Here is a 16268-nt window from a genome sequence, read left to right as displayed (position 1 = left end):
TTTCTGTTCAGTGTACTTCAAAATGTGTATTTAAAAATATATATTTTAAGCCTATGGATTTCATTTGAGCGATAAATGGTGTGAAAATGTGCCATGAAACTAACTAAATTAACTTAGTCCAACACCATATGACTGTAGCAAACTGAGCTACTATCTGGATGATGAATCGTAATCGAGAGGCACTTGAGTGAATTAATATTATGATAAATGACACAGGGAAAGATTTTGGACTTTTTAAACCATTTAATTGTGTTTGGTGTATTCATGTATGTGCTTAAGGGTGAGAAAACGGTGGTACGGTATAGGAAGCTGTTTACATAGTGCGAAATGAGAGAAGAGATGTGTAGACTATATAATTGCATAAGCATAACCAAAGTTTAAATTGAGCAATACAGGGACTTTCTCCTGAAGCATCAGGGTTAACAGAACACATGAGCAACGACGGACTTGATTTGTGATTACCATTGTAATCTGCCATAGACAACAATTGTTACAGTACCGAGCTGCTATTGACTGTTTTGGAAATTTCACACGAGGCCTTAACTAAAAAGCATTAAGCATTGATCTCACATGGCTTTATTTATCAGTTTTTGTTGTTCATATTTATTTCTGTTGTGACACGTGAGGATTTATTAAGATCAATAGAAAAACACTTAATGTTGGAACAGTCAACTGTAGCCTGATGTGTACATGGTTGTCTACATTCAGCGTCTGCTAAATGACGTAAATGTACATGGTGATACCGTTTGCTTTGTGACAGTCAGTACAAAGGCTATGAGACCTCGTCACCCACTGATACATATTTGGGATTTCCCCTCAGAACATAGAAGTCTGTGATTTGTCAGAAATTGGGTGAGGTATCATTCATTGCCCCTGTGGCCAGAGTGAAGTCAGATTATCAAATCAAATCAAATCAAATTTTATTGGTCACATGCGCCGAATACAACAGGTGCAGACATTACAGTGAAATGCTTACTTACAGCCCTTAACCAACAGTGCATTTATTTTAAACAAAAAAAGTAAGAATAAAACAACAACAAAAAAAGTGTTGAGAAAAAAAGAGCAGAAGTAAAATAAAGTGACAGTAGGGAGGCTATATATACAGGGGGGTACCGTTGCAGAGTCAATGTGCGGGGGCACCGGCTAGTTGAGGTAGTTGAGGTAATATGTACATGTGGGTAGAGTTAATATCCCACTGCATGATATCCCACTGCATAAGTTGGAATGATTTATTATCATTTGAACCTGCTGACCTATAACCTACATAAAACCTAGCGCACTTGGCTGCAGTCCAAACATTACCTCATGTTCAAACGTGTACCTAACCTGAGGTTAACCTACTGTAGTGCTGCCATTGGTAGATGCCAACATGAACCCTGTTAGTCATGGTGGTACGGGTTCAAAATATTGACCAATGTGGTCACTTTGACACCCCCCCTGCCACCAACACATATGAGTCAACAAACTAAAAATAACAGCATTGAAGCCTACTTGGCATAACTCTTCTCAAAAGAGACTGACATGACCAACTGTTCTGGGGCAGCAGAAGTTGGGGGGTTTGAGAAAGATAGCCAGTCTCAGGTCTGTTATGTATGCGTGTCTCCGGGCACGATTACATATCAAATGCCATAGACCTACAAACACAGACCGCTGCACCTCTAATTAATTTATGTACTCCACTGGGAGGTGGCATATTAGCCTACAGAGAGCCTGTTCCAGTTTCACCTTCTTTCATAACTCAGTGAAACCCATTAAACATGGCAATACTAGTCTGGAGTTGCACAGATTATGAGTGTCAGTTGGTGAAGTTTACCATGTTCAATGCTGAGTGTGCAACATATGTAGTCCAGACCTACTCTCATCATATAGCTGTTTAATTAGATATTTGTTTTTTTGTGATCCTTGTAATGAAAAGCACAATAGATGTTTAATAAATTATTATTATTATTATTATGTAAAAACGATTGGCTGGTATGCCCTCACCCGTCTGAGCGGTCGGCTGTCAATGCCCTCACCCGCTAGTACACTTATGCTGACTAACTTGGGTTGTGACCCTCTACAGGATGTCAGGTAAGAACAATGCGGATGCTTCTCCTTTCAGGGTTTTTATTTCCTTTTCCTCTTCACCACCACACGTTAAGCACACACACTTTGATTATATACAATAGATCTTGACTTGGAATGAATCTTGGTGGAATAGAAACTGTGGTAATGAATGATTTGTGATTATTTCAGACATTCAGACAATAAAAAGTCCTCTGAAAAACGTGCGTAACACTTGACCTGAGTGGGCAAGTGCAGTGTCCAGATGCACATTTCCAAGCGCTCTGATTGGTTGGGAATGGCAGGGCTATGATGAGTGCGTTACAGCTAAGATAGGTTGAGCAGCCAAACTAACGGGACTTAAGGGAAATTGAAGGGACTGTGAGGGAAAGTTAGGTAGAGAGGAGGGGAGCAGGACGGCCTTTTTTTACAGCCGCCCCAATATTTCTTCTGGAAATATTAGCATCCACTAAAAGGCCTCTAACCTAAAGGGCACAGGCTCTAAAGGGGCAGAGTCTCTGCAGCCACAGGCGTTCATGTGCCACAGTCTTGAAAAGGGGTCTCTAAAGAGCTAGTTCTAATCTAGCAGGGCAGGGAGTCGGATGATCCGAGCCACTTGGCGCACGTAGGTTCTGTCACCTACACGCACCTCTGCAGTCCTGATCCTGTCGTCGGGTCCAGGAAGTACCTGGGAGACCTGTCCCGCAGGCCACAGTGCTGTGGGTCGACATGAAGGTCTGGTGTGTCTGCTTGCCACTTCTGAGGGGCCTTTAGGCCAGGCAGGTAGTGGCTGATGAAGCGCTTCCAGTACTGAACTGCTAGCAGTTGGCTGTGTCTCCATCTGCGTTGGCTGAGTAGCTCTGATTCAGTGTAGACAAGCTGAGGAAGTGAGGCGTCTGGCTGCCCCATCAAGAGAGTATTTGGGGTTACCGGGTATGGGTCTGAGGAGGTGTAGCCCCTAGGGGCTTGGAGTTGAGGATCCCCTCTATCTTAATGAGGATCATCCTCAGGACCTCTTCCGTCACGATTGGCTCCCAGTGTTGCTTGAAGGCCTTGCTTGAGGGAGCGGAACTCTCTCTTCCAACAACCACCGAAGTGGGGAGTGCTTGGTGGATTGAAGGTAAACTCTGGTTGGCGAGCCGCAAATGCTTCCTTCAGCTCCCATTCTCCTTTGAAGTTGGTACCTTGGTCAGACACCAATTCGAAGGCCCTTCCACAAAGTGTATGAGGGCCATCATGAAGGATTCTGTATCAATACTGGAGAGGAGGTCAAGGTGGACATCCCGGGTGGTCATACACTTGAACACAATGCCCCAAATCTTCTCGTTGCGGAGGCCTATCCTGACCATGTAGGGGCCTAAACAGTCCATGTGGGTCTGTGTATGTGGAGCCGTGGGAAGGTCTGCTATCTTGGGAATCTCCGGAGTCCCAAGCCACTTCCGACATTCCGCACATTCACGCTGGTGACGCCAGATAGCCGCTCTGTCACGGATGATCCAATACCTCCGCCGGACTTCAGCGAACACTTGTTCGGGCCCTAGGTGGCACATTCTCTCATCGAAGTGATTGGATGTTGGGGGTTGAGCACGGCGGGGTGCATGGCCTCTTGATCCAGAACTGTGCTGCGGTGGAGGCGACCCTCCATTCAAATTAGCTGAGTAGGCGATCCAGCTCCAGGGCGAGAGTGACTAGGCGGCTACTGGTGGGAACAGGCTTGTCTGCTGTCAAATGGGTAACTTTGATGGCGAAGCAGTCCTGCTGCACGCGACGAAGAAGGGATAGCTCTGCTTCCTTGTAGTCGCTGGCTGGAGGGCTGCCCTCCGCCGCCTGGTTGAGTAAGTGGACGGTTGCCTCCAGAAGTTCGCCAAAGGTCTTGAACTGGCTAGCTTCTGGTAGGACAGGGTCCAGCACTTGAGCAGTAAGACCACAGAATGTAGACTTCCTCAACTTGTCCTCTTCCATAGGAGCAGGAAGTGGTTTCTCCGGCCACTGGTCTGGGGTTCCTTGCAGGAAGGATGGGCCATGGTTCCAGCGACTTCTGAGTCCCAGTTCTGCTAGGGTATTCCCACATGTGATGTCATCCGTTGGATTGTTTGCTGAGTCCACATAGCACCATGCCTCGTGGTTAGTGAGATCCTGTATCTCTGCCACTCGGGTGCCAACGAAGATCTTGAATCGTCAGGAATCCGATTGGAGCCATGTGAGCACCGTCATGGAGTCCATCTACAGGATAACTTGGCAGATGGTGAGAGTGAGCTCAGTCTGGAGGACCTTGGCCAGCTGCACTCCAGTCAGTGCTGTGCACAACAATTCCAGACGAAGGATCGCCTGTTGCTTCTTCGGGGCTACTCTTGACCTGGCTGTGAGTTAGGCCATCAGTTCTGAGGCATCGCAGAACACATGGATGTCCCTCAGGGAACCCGGGGAATCCATCTCGGTTGGTGTAGCACCTGGGCAGGGCTATCTGCTGCAGATCTGGAGATTCGCTCTCATTTAGGCAGGTTACCTTAGCAGGTTACCTTAGTGTTCTTGGGCACAGGGACTATGGTGGTCTGCTTGAAACATGTTGGTATTACAGACTCAGTCAGGGACAGGTTGAAAATGTCAGTGAAGACACTTGCCAGTTGGTCAGCGCATGCTCGGAGTACACGTTCTGGTAATCCGTCTGACCCTGCAGCCTTGTGAATGTTGACCTGTTTAAAGGTCTTACTCACATCAGCTACGGAGAGCGTGATCACACAGTCGTCCGGAACAGCTGATGCTCTCATGCATGCTTCAGTGTTGCTTGCCTCGAAGCGAGCATAGAAGTAATTTAGCTAGTCTGGTAGGCTCGTGTCACTGGGCAGCTCGCGGCTGTGCTTCCCTTTTGTAGTCTGTAATAGTTTGCAAGCCCTGCCACATCTGACGAGCGTCGGAGCCAGTGTAGTACGATTCAATCTTAGTCCTGTATTGACGCTTTGCCTGTTTGATGGTTCGTCGGAGGGCATAGCAGGATTTCTTACAAGGATAGTTCTTCTTGACTTTCTCCTTGGTGGCGGTGGCTTGGGACTCCTCTTTGGTGGGGTGTCTTTTCCGTGCCAAGGAGGATGGTTGTTGTCCTGACAGAGGCCTTAGGCTCCTTACAGCAATCTCTGCTTCTAACTGACATCTCTCTTTGTGAATTTCTGGTGAACCTGGCGTTGTCCTCCTGCACCTGGATCTCATACTCATACTCTCGGACGGCAAACAGCCAGAAGGCCTTGATGTCCCCACTGGCAACATTCGGGCCATCCATGAGTTCGGCGATACGCTTCAGAGCTAACTTATGCGGCTGTCCGAACTGCTGGTTGAGGGCAGCCATGGTGTCTGTGAAGGGAATCTCAAGTTGCTGTAAGAGTCAGCAATGAGCTGGGCCTCTTCTAGCTTAAGGTGGTCACCGGGGATCTGGAACTTAAACCGCTCTGTGGCATCCACTGGGAGGATGTTCTTCAGGGCGGTCTTCAGCCGTGAGAACTCTGTCCGGGATCATTGGAGTGAGCCCTCTGTTGATCCGTTCCTGACCTGGGAGGACGTGTTGGATTCCTTGTCCTGGGTCTGGAGGGACGCCTGTCAGCAGAGTAGCTGTGCCGCCTCGAGGGATAGTAGCGCTCCCTGGGCTCTCGTGTGGAGACCGATGGCTCTGTCCAGGGTCACTGGAACAACATCGGCCTGGGGAGTCGCTCGACAGGTAGTAGCCCTCCCGGTGGTATCGTGACTGTGTCGCAGGCTCTGGTCGGGAGACTCTAGAGCGGCACTCGATAGGGAAGTAGCTGGACTCCCTAGAGGCCCGGTGTAGGCTGGCCGTCGCTGGGTTGGCCATACTCTCGGTGGTCGGCAGTCCCTTTTGGTTCAGGGTGTGGGGTTGGTTTTGGCCAAGTCCACTCCCCCCAGACCTCATCCTCGTTCTCCTCCTCCCCTCTTGAACTTGTTGGTGGGAAGATGGCTCTCAAGCTGCAGGTGGCCGTTCTTGGCATCGACATTCCTTGTGAAGCTCTCTTAAATGCCAGCAAAGGATCTCTTATCATAAGCGTTCAGACGGCCCTGACAATCCACCTCACAACGCTGTTCTGCAGTCTGCAGGCTCATCGCCTGTACAGCTGCAAGAAGCTCTTCGTATTGACGGCGCAACTCGTCTTTCTCATGCCTCAATCTGTCCGTCTCTGGTACCCACAGATTCTTTGCGGTACACTGTGAGGGGCTGAACTGTTCCTGGCTGGAGATGAAAATTGGTTGCAATCTTCAGCTCTCTGCCGCTCCTGGCATTCGGCAGAGTAACACCGCTCCTCTTCCTCTTTAGTGAGGCGGTTTTGTGTGTGTGTGGTGGTGACCGCTGCCTTATGTGGCTCAGGTCTGTGAGGTCGTAATCTGCAAGGTGTGCCTGGAGGAGTCCTCTGCCTCATGGGGCGCATAGAAGGGTCATCTTTTGCTAATGAAGTCATCTTACCTGTAGCTGGTCAGAAATCCAGTGAAACAAAGGACTGTTTGGAAAACACTGCTCTACAGGATGTCCAGTAAGAACAATGCGGATGCTTCTCCTTTCAGGGTTTTTATTTCCTTTTCCTATTCACCACCACAGATTAAGCACATACACTTTGATTATATACCATAGATCTTGACTTGGAATGACTTGTGATTATTTCAATGCACACACAACATTCAGACATTCGTGTTACTGTCGACAATAAAAAGTCCTCCGAAAAACGTGAGTCTTCTCTCTTCGGACGACAATAACACTCTGACCTGAGGGGGCGGGTGCTGTGTCCAGACCTGCACATTTCCAAACACTCTGATTGGTTGGGAATTGCAGGGCTATGATGCTTAAGGGACAACTAAGGTAGGCTGAGCAGCCAAACTAACAGGACGTAAGGGAAACTGAAGGGACTGTGAGGGAACGTTATGTAGAGAGGAAGGGAGCAGGACGGGTTTTATTGTTATTTTGTATTTATCTTTACATATTATGTGGTCTATACTACCCTATAGGTAGCCCTAAAACCGTCAGCATGTATTGCATGGTTCTTCTTTTACAGTATGTGTGTAGAAAACTCATTTGAGGGGAAGCACCATTCATTTGGGGGACAGCCCCACATGTTTTTTATGGAAGGCTACCTAGAACTTGGACTTTAGACAGATGGGACTGCAGAGGTCATTATTCTCACTACAGATCAGTAGGTCAGTAGTACTGAATTGTAGAAGACCACAATGGCTGCGTTTAGACTGGCAGGCCAATTCAGATTTTCTTTTCACTAATTGGTATTTTGAACAAACAGGTCAGCTCTGAAAAGAGCTGATGTGAAAAGATCTGATGTGATTGGTCAAAAGACCAATTAGTGGAAAACAGATCAGAAATGGGAAACTGAAGTATCCCAACTTGCACCCTGTGGGTCCTGGTCAAAAGTAGGGTGAGGGATACTTAGGTATGGGTGTCATTTGGGATGCAGACCTTAACTTTAGGCAGGAAAAAAGAATGCCCCAGATATATCCAACAATCAAATGCATGAAGGTTTATATACACCACCATTCAAAAGTTTGGGGTCACTTGAAATGTCCTTGTTTTCGAAAGAAAAGCAAAAAAAAATGTCCATGAAAATAACACAAAATTGATCAGAAATACAGTGTAGACATTGTTAATGTTGTGGCTATTGTAGCTAGAAACGGCTGATTTTTTATGGAATATCTACAGTTGAAGTCGGAAGTTTACATACACTTAGGCCGCTCAGCAAGGAAGAAGCCACTGCTCCAAAACTGCCATAAAAAAGCCAGACTACGGTTTGCAACTGCACATGGGGACAAAGATTGTACTTTTTGGAGAAATGTCCTCTGGTCTGATGAAACAAAAATATAACTGTTTGGCCATAATGACCATCATTATGTTTGGAGGAAAAAGGCGGTGGTGGTAGTCAAAGTCGTTTTAACTGTAATGCAGTTGATTGGTAACAATGACATGAACATGCGTTGGGGTTGACATCCATACAAGCATTATACTTCGATTTTTACCTCGACATGTGTGAAATACTGTACACATATACAGTGGCTTGAGAAAGTATTCACCCCCCGTGGCATTTTTCCTATTTTGTTGCCTTACAACCTGGAATTAAAAGGGATTTTTTGGGGGGGTTGTATGATTTGATTTACACAACATGCCTACCACTTTGAAGATGCAAAATATTTTTTTGGGTGAAACAAACAACAAATAAGACAAAAAAACTGAAAACTTGAGCGTGCATAACTATTCACCCCCCCAAAGTCAATACTTTGTAGAGCCATCTTTTGCAGCAATTACAGCTGCAAGTCTCTTGGGGTATGTCTCTATAAGCTTGGCACATCTAGCCACTGGGATTTTTGCCCATTCTTCAAGGAAAAACTGCTCCAGCTCCTTCAAGTTTGATGGGTTCTGCTGGTGTACAGCAATCTTTAAGTCATACCACAGATTCTCAATTGGATTGACGTCTGGGCTTTGACTAGGCCATTCCAAGACATGTAAATGTTTCCCCTTAAACCACTCGAGTGTTGCTTTAGCAGTATGCTTAGGGTCATTGTCCTGCTGGAAGGGGAACCTCAGTCCCAGTCTCAAATCTCTGGAAGACTGAAACAGGTTTCCCTCAAGAATTTCCCTGTATTTAACGCCATCCATCATTCCTTCAATTCTGACCAGTTTCCCAGTCCCTGCCGATGAAAAACATCACTATTATTTTCTTTAAGCAATGGCTTTTTTCTGGCCACTCTTCCGTAAAGCCCAGCTCTGTGGAGTGTACAGCTTTGCAGCTCCTTCAGGGTTATCTTTGGTCTCTTTGCTGCCTCTCTGATTAATGCCCTCCTTGCCTGGTCCGTGAGTTTTCGTGGCGGCCCTCTCTTGGCAGGTTTGTTGTGGTGCCATATTCTTTCAGTTTTTTAATAATGGATTTAATGGTGCTCCGTGGGATGTTCAAAGTTTCTGATATTTTTTTATAACCCAACCCTGATCTGTACTTCTCCACAACTTTGTCCCTGACCTGTTTGGAGAGCTCCTTGGTCTTCATGGTGCCGCTTGCTTGGGGGTGCCCCTTGCTTAGTGGTGTTGCAGACTCTGTGGCCTTTCAGAACAGGTGTATATATACTGAGATCATGTGACAGATCATGTGAGACTTAGATTGCACAATATTTATGTGACTTCTGGAGGTAATTGGTGGCACCAGATCTTATTTAGACCCTTCATAGCAAAGGGGGTGAATACATATGCACGCACCACTTTTCCGTTATTTATTTTTTTAAATTATTTGAAACAAGTTATTTTTTTCATTTCACTTCACCAATTTGGACTATTTTGTGTATGCCCATTACATGAAATCTAAATAAAAATCAATTTAAATTACAGGTTGTAATGCAACAAAATAGGAAAAACGCCAAGGGGGATGAATACTTTTGCAATGCACTGTACATAGCCTAAATGTAGGATAATTTTGCTGGTGGGCAATGAAGAGAGTCGGGATCTTTCCCTCACGGCCTTTTCCCCCTACGCGTTTCCATGGCAATTCCATTATTTTGGTCTAGTTCGATTGACAACTTTACCGCATCTATCAGGAGCATAGGATGTTCTATAGTTCATAACAGAGAGCAATAGTAATGGTGTCTGTTTGTAGGTGCTAACTCAATGTTTTCTTTGGATAAACGCTAAAAATAAGGTCTGTGGTAGCTTAGGAGATCTTATACATTTTGTTCCATGAGATCATCTTCATCAGCGAACATCACTTTTTGTGAATTTTGAAGCATTTATGTAAATCAAAACCAGCACATAAAGCACATCAAGGCTTCATAATTCATAAACGTCATGTTAACTATCTCATAGAACAAAATGTATCTCCTAAGCCTGTGTTAACCTCAGACCTTATTTTCAGCGTTTATCCCAAAACTCCATTCTTTCCCTACTCATTTCCCCCATAGGAATGGCTGAACAAACCAGAGGTAACTTTTACGTTTTTTTAAAAATACATGCTGGCGCGCTATATAATGTCATAGGCTGATGTCATAGTCAAGTTCCAGAAGTCCAGTTCCACAGAAGGACCTTTCACAATGGTTGAGGAGGTTGTTTTTCTCCGTAGAAATCAAAACGGATCAGAGTGAAACAGACAAGAAGGCCTTGCAAATCCTGCTCTTATCTTGTAAGTACTCTCGTCACATTTCTATTTCTTTTTTTACTTTTACTTCACAGCCCGTGTTTGAGAACAGGTCAACTGGGGATGGGGCCATCATCATCAAACACAATCCTTGGCCAGTCCAGAGCCACACCCATTGTGCAGTTTTAGCCACACCCATTCAGAAGCCATCCAATCAAGTGATAGAGTGGGCTGAGAATGATGACATCTCCCTACAAAACTCCCGTGGCCTACTGGTAAGGCCTACTACTTGTCTTTGTGTAGGCCAAACTTTCTATCTGAATGGACTGCTGACTAACTGGCTCTCTCTCACTCAGTCTATTGGTGAGGAAGTGTGAGCGACTGGAAGAGAAAATGAGGACGATGGAGGAGTTGAACAAGGAGGCCGACCAGTTCCAAGAGGTGATGTTTAGGAGGGTTGATGAGATCAAGAAGATCCATGCCGTGGACAAACTGGCCGAGGACCAATTCCTGAGGTCAATGCTGTCAATAAATGAATGTTTTTAGACAGACTAGTATGGCTTGGCCTCATTTGTTTGTGTTCTCCTCCCCACAGAGCCCAGCGTGCTGGTGAGAGAACAGCCCTGAGTATACGGTTAGAGACTGGCTTAATGAAATCTCCATGACGGGTCGCTCTTCTCTTACGACCTTGGCTGACCAAACCACCGCCTCTCCCAGCCGTCGCTCCACCGGTTGTGGAGTACTTGCCTTACCGGTACCCCCGCCTGGCTCCCATTACCAACTGGAGTCTTATGTCAGAGGATGACGCCAAGTCTCTGGCCTCTCCAGCCCTGACTGGCCTCTGGTTGCCCTGTGATTCTCAGTCTCCCATGACTGGCCGCTCTTCTCTCATTACCTTGGATGACGATGACCAAACCACTGCCGTGGTCCATTTCTCTGCTGATGATGACAGATCTCTGGCCTCTCCCAGCCCTGTGGAGTACTTCCGCCTGGCTCCCACCACCGACGCCAACCTGAGAGAGTTAGCCAGGAAGCTCATTCAGGCCCAGGGACAGGAAGTGGTGGTCGTGCAGGTGAGTGAAATTATGGGAAGGGGAAAGTAGTCAACCAACAGTGAGTTAGAAGAAATAGTAGTCAACCAATAGTGTTGGAAGGAAAAGTACTCGTCACTTTGGCTCTAAAAGTTCAGGTGATCCATTTTAGAGAGGTGTAGTCATTTAAATCTGGTATTTTTGTCTCTTCTTGACTTAATTCAGGAAGGGAAAGGCAACAAGAAAAAGAAGGCAAAGGCAGGTAAAAAGTGAGTAAAGGGAGAGGAAAACAATAACAGCCAGCAGGAGAAAGAGGCTCCTCAGAAAAAAGGCAAAAAGAGTCTGAGGAAGAGGTGAGGACAGACCTTAGAGAGGGAGACAACATGGTGAGGAGAATGGTGACAGACAGCAGTGTGGTCCAGAGAATAGGTTTATACTGTACTGTAGTTGTAGTGTATGTTTTCACCCTTCGAGTGATTGTTAACACAACCATGTTTACAAGTCATGTTCTTATTCAAACGTAATCATAACTCTAACAACAGGTTTCTTCAGTGGCTGCTTCCTAAACTAATGAAAACCTACCATACCCACCTACCTACACCCCCCCCTTTTTCTACCTAACCATTTATTTACATACCCACCCTCTACCTACCTATCCATATACCTACCGCTACGCTACCCAAGTATTGTGTTTTGTCTGTTTATTTCTACATATGGGACATATTGTGATTCTGTTTCATATTCTGATTACAATTTCAAAGATATCATTTTATCATTAAGACAATCACAGTTCAATTGGGAAACACAAAAACAAAAGTCGACACAGAATGGAATGTATTTATTGTGAAATAATTTGAAATATTGAAGTTAAATGAGTTATAATAGTGGCACTCACGTACAGTGTGCTGCTTTCCAGGATTAATAGTGTGAACAGTGTATCTATTACGTCTCGAAGCTGTACTCACTAGTTTCCCCTCGTGTTAGTAGTTTCCCCACACTAGTTTCCACTTCTAAGAACATTCAAAGGAGCTCTCCAATGTCAAAGGAGGTAAAAGCCAACATATATGAGAATGGTTGGCACATGTTTTCAAAACAATACATTTGAAATGTAAGCAATGACTGTTGCCAGATGACATTGACCCAATAAACATGTTCTGATCCCTCTATCATAAAAAGTGAACCTCTATTTTGAGATGAAGTGCTGTACTGGTAGTATGGTGAAAAGCTACACACTACTCCTGATCTCCCCTACCATATAGGGGCTAGGAGTTGGGGGGAGAGGTGAGAGGTCAAGGGTTGTGGGAGGACGGAGCAGAGGACAGGCGTGGACAGCTACTTCTCCCTATAGGTTACGTGTTGGTCGCTGTGGAGCGAAGAGCATGCTTCTGCCGCCACATGTTGAACACCTACAGTAGGAAACACAGAAACAAACTCTCGTACTGTTGTAGCGGGGCACTGCCACTGACCTGCTTCAACCACAGTGAGGTTTGATATGCAGTAGCTGATGGATCAACCAGGTACAATCAGAGCCTATCACAACTCTGCAAATAGAAGGCTATGGGTAGAACGACAGGAGAACCAAAGAAATCGATACATTTGGAGATTTCAGTTACCATTAAAAATGTCTGATGTATTTGTTGTAATAACTATTAAAGGAGTAGTTCACTATTTTACAACTTGATGTTAGATGGTTCCTCACCCTGAAAGTAGTCTATGGGCCAGGGGAAACTGTAATCCATGGTTAACCTTTCTTTAAACAGCCACTAAAAACTTCAGCCACCACAAGCTAACAATCAATGGAAGTGATGGGGGCATGTTTATTTTTATTTTTATGGCCAAATCACCTTTAAGTAACATCAAACCAAATATGGAGTTGATTTGATGTGACTTCAGGTGATTTGGACATTATTTTTTTTAAACATGCTCACATGCCCCCCATCACTTCCATTGATTGTTAGCTTGTGGTGGCTAAGGTTTGTTGAAGTTTGAATTTACTGTTTAAAAGAAAACTGAACTATGGATTACAGTTTCTCTTGGCCCATAGACTACTTTCAGGGTGAGGAACCATCTAACATGAAGTTGTAAAATAGTGAACTACTCCTTTAAAAAGTAACAAAATTACCTTTGGTAAAGGTATTGGCTAAACAGAGAGATTTTATATAATGTTGATTTCGGTATGACTTCGGTATAACTATAGAATAAGAATGGCTAATAATAACTAGTCCTCTATACAAAAATACATGGGAACTGGCTCTGTCTCACCTGAGCAATGAGGGCTTGGTCCAGTTGCGCAGCAAAGGTCTCAGACACCCGGGTTCTGATGCGTCTCTTCCTCCAAGTCAGCCACGCCCCCTGCTGCAGTCGGTCAGTGTGCTGCAGAGAGGAGGGGTCACACACACACACACACACACACACACACACACACACACACACACACACACACACACACACACACACACACACACACACACACACACACACACACACACACACACACAAACAAATGAAACTGCATTACAATGCCTTACACACAGGTGGTAATATGCACTATAACATATGCTGTAAGCATTCATAACAGCTCATGACAACTATAAATGCATAAATAATAACCATTAATTTAAGCAAATATATTACAAAACAGATGGCTCATTAAAAAGTGTCACTGTAACCTTCTCTGGTGAATCCTAATAGGTCCACTTCTATAAGTGTCCCAATGTGCGGGACAGCACTTTGCTTTCTTACCAGGGTCGTGAGTAGGAGCGCAGCAGCGGTCTGGTCTCTCCAGCTGACCCACAACACCTGGGTGAGTCTCCTCCGAGCCTTTTTCAGCAGCACACCCAAACGCCACTGCCGTACACACTCCCTTTGGAAGTGTGTGTGTGTGAGAGAGAGAGAGGTTATCAAAGGTTTGATTATATTGATGATTTCATTAACACATTAATTTACCTTGCTTACACCAACTACTTTTGTATACAGACTAAAATCTGAAGTAACATTTTTCTCAGTTCAGATACATATACATTCAGCCATGAGACGTACCTCAGTCTAGCCTCCAACTGATTCTTCCTTTCAATGCGTCTGACGCCAATTCTGTTCACCCAACAGGCAAAGTACTTCTGTGAGAGGTGTAGAGATTGTCTTTTACACAACTGGACCTGATGCAGGTGGAAAACAAAGACAAATAGGACATTATCTACTACCTACTTACCTGCTACACATAAGTGAGACAGCAGTTCACAGAAATAGAATTAGGACTATTGATATTATATGCATCTCTGTGCAGTAGCTAACCATGCAAAGACAGAAGGGCTTAACCACTTTAAATTAGAGGACAGGCTCATAGGAATGGCTGGAATGGAATGAATGAAACAGTATCAAACACATGATATACTGTCATTCATCAGCTTCCTCTGGATAATAATGACTGGTCTAATGAAAGAATCCATATCACAGCAATGACTGCTGATCATGTTGTCATCGACTCCATTATGATTCTTCCCAAAAGATACCTCTTGGTGCCAGGTGCGGAGTGATGATCTCAGCAGACTCCTCCTCTGCCTGGATCTCGTTCTCTGGACCAGGTCACTTAAGACATTATGGGACATGGTGCGCCGCCTCCAGACACTGAAAGCTGATTGGGTCTGGAGGGTGCGTAGCCGTGACTCCGCCGTCTGAAAAGTTGACAGGCTCTCCCTCACTACCCCTCGCCAGCCCTGAAAAGACCTATATGGGACAAAAAAGACAGCAAAGAGATGACCAATTGGGAAGGAAAGGTCTTGACATGCCCACAAACAAAGAAACCAGGGGCAAGCAATGTGATGCCGTATGACAACTTCAACTGTACTGTGACTCAAAGGTTACAGATGACCTACACTGTATGTGAAGCCTACCTGAAGAGAATGAAATTTGGCCACTCTTGGAGGACAATGGAAGTAGATTCAATAAATACTTATTTATTATTACAACTTCTTAGATGTTAAGTCCCCTAAAGAGGGGACTAGCGTGCTTCTACATGTTATGTTATAGCAATCTGTCAGTCGATGACACAGTCGATGACGTGGCACGCAACCATTGCTTGATGCATGCAACGTCTGAGCAGGGGAAAGCAAACTCTGTATTCTGACACCACTTGAAGCTGGGATGTCCTGCCTACAGTACCATTTAATTCGATCTTCTGACTGTCCATCAACTACCATAACTGTCTCTGAAACATTCAGTGAGTAGCAGCGCATTTATGAACACATCAGATTAGGGGAGATGGGGGCTATAGCCTAGAGGTGTGGACACGCGTCACATGACTTGGTCTCAAGTCTGACTCCAGCCACAAATTTGATGACTTGATAGAAAATAAAATAACTTCAAACTTGATTTGGAGCCTCAAGGACTGGGGACTCGACTTTAACTTGAGACTGATGACTTGAAATGATCTGGCCAGGTTTTGTAATGTTTTGTCACTCATTTTGTGGCACAGAGTCTCCGTGGATTACTCTCCATGCAGCATACCTTTGCTTATTCGACCTGGTCTCTAACATAGGCCTATGGCATTGCACCAATTTCTAATCTGTGCTTCAAAACCAAAACGTTGCGCATCTTGACTGTTGACCAAGATTAGTGACCAGAAAGCAATTGTTTTCAATACAGTTTAGCAATCTGCTACGGACACATCTTTGCTAGAACATATTTGGCAAATCTGATCATAACTATCCTCCCGATTCCTGCTTACAAGCAAAAACTCAAACAGGAAGTAGCTCAATACGGAAGTGGTTCGATGAAGCGGATGCTAGGCTACAGGACTGTTTCGCTAGCATAGACTGAAATATGTTCCGGGATTCATCCGATAACTGAGGAATTTACTACATCAGTCACCGGCTTCATTAATAAGTGCATTGATGACGCCGTCCCCACAGGGACCATACGTATATATCCCAACCAGAAACCATGGATTACAGGCAACATCCGCACTGAGCAAAAGGCGGACACTAATCTGGACGCTTATAAGAAATCCTGCTACAACCTCAGACAAGCCATCAAACAGTCAAAACGTCAATACAGGACTAGGACCGAATCCTACTATGCCGGCTCTGAT

General features: G+C 45.1%; 1 protein-coding gene across 3 annotated transcripts in view; it reads right to left on the bottom strand.

Annotated features, from left to right (window-relative positions):
- Nucleotides 1–12003: 12003 nt before the first annotated feature.
- The window catches only part of LOC121545936, a 92394-nt gene continuing 88129 nt past the window's right edge, over nucleotides 12004–16268 (bottom strand). For all 3 annotated transcript variants that reach the window (XM_041856867.2, XM_045209409.1, XM_041856868.2), the window contains 5 exons: nucleotides 14692–14905; nucleotides 14222–14337; nucleotides 13925–14045; nucleotides 13445–13555; nucleotides 12004–12588 (listed from right to left, as the gene is read on the bottom strand). In XM_041856867.2, the coding sequence (XP_041712801.1) occupies nucleotides 12532–12588; nucleotides 13445–13555; nucleotides 13925–14045; nucleotides 14222–14337; nucleotides 14692–14905 (619 nt within the window). In that variant the 3' untranslated portion in view covers nucleotides 12004–12531. The remainder of the gene's footprint in view (nucleotides 12589–13444; nucleotides 13556–13924; nucleotides 14046–14221; nucleotides 14338–14691; nucleotides 14906–16268) is intronic.

This window comes from Coregonus clupeaformis, chromosome 30 (genome assembly GCF_020615455.1).
Source record: "Coregonus clupeaformis isolate EN_2021a chromosome 30, ASM2061545v1, whole genome shotgun sequence".
NCBI lineage: Eukaryota > Metazoa > Chordata > Actinopteri > Salmoniformes > Salmonidae > Coregonus > Coregonus clupeaformis.
Note: the sequence above shows the minus strand (reverse complement) of the source record. Positions and strands in the feature narration are given on the sequence as shown.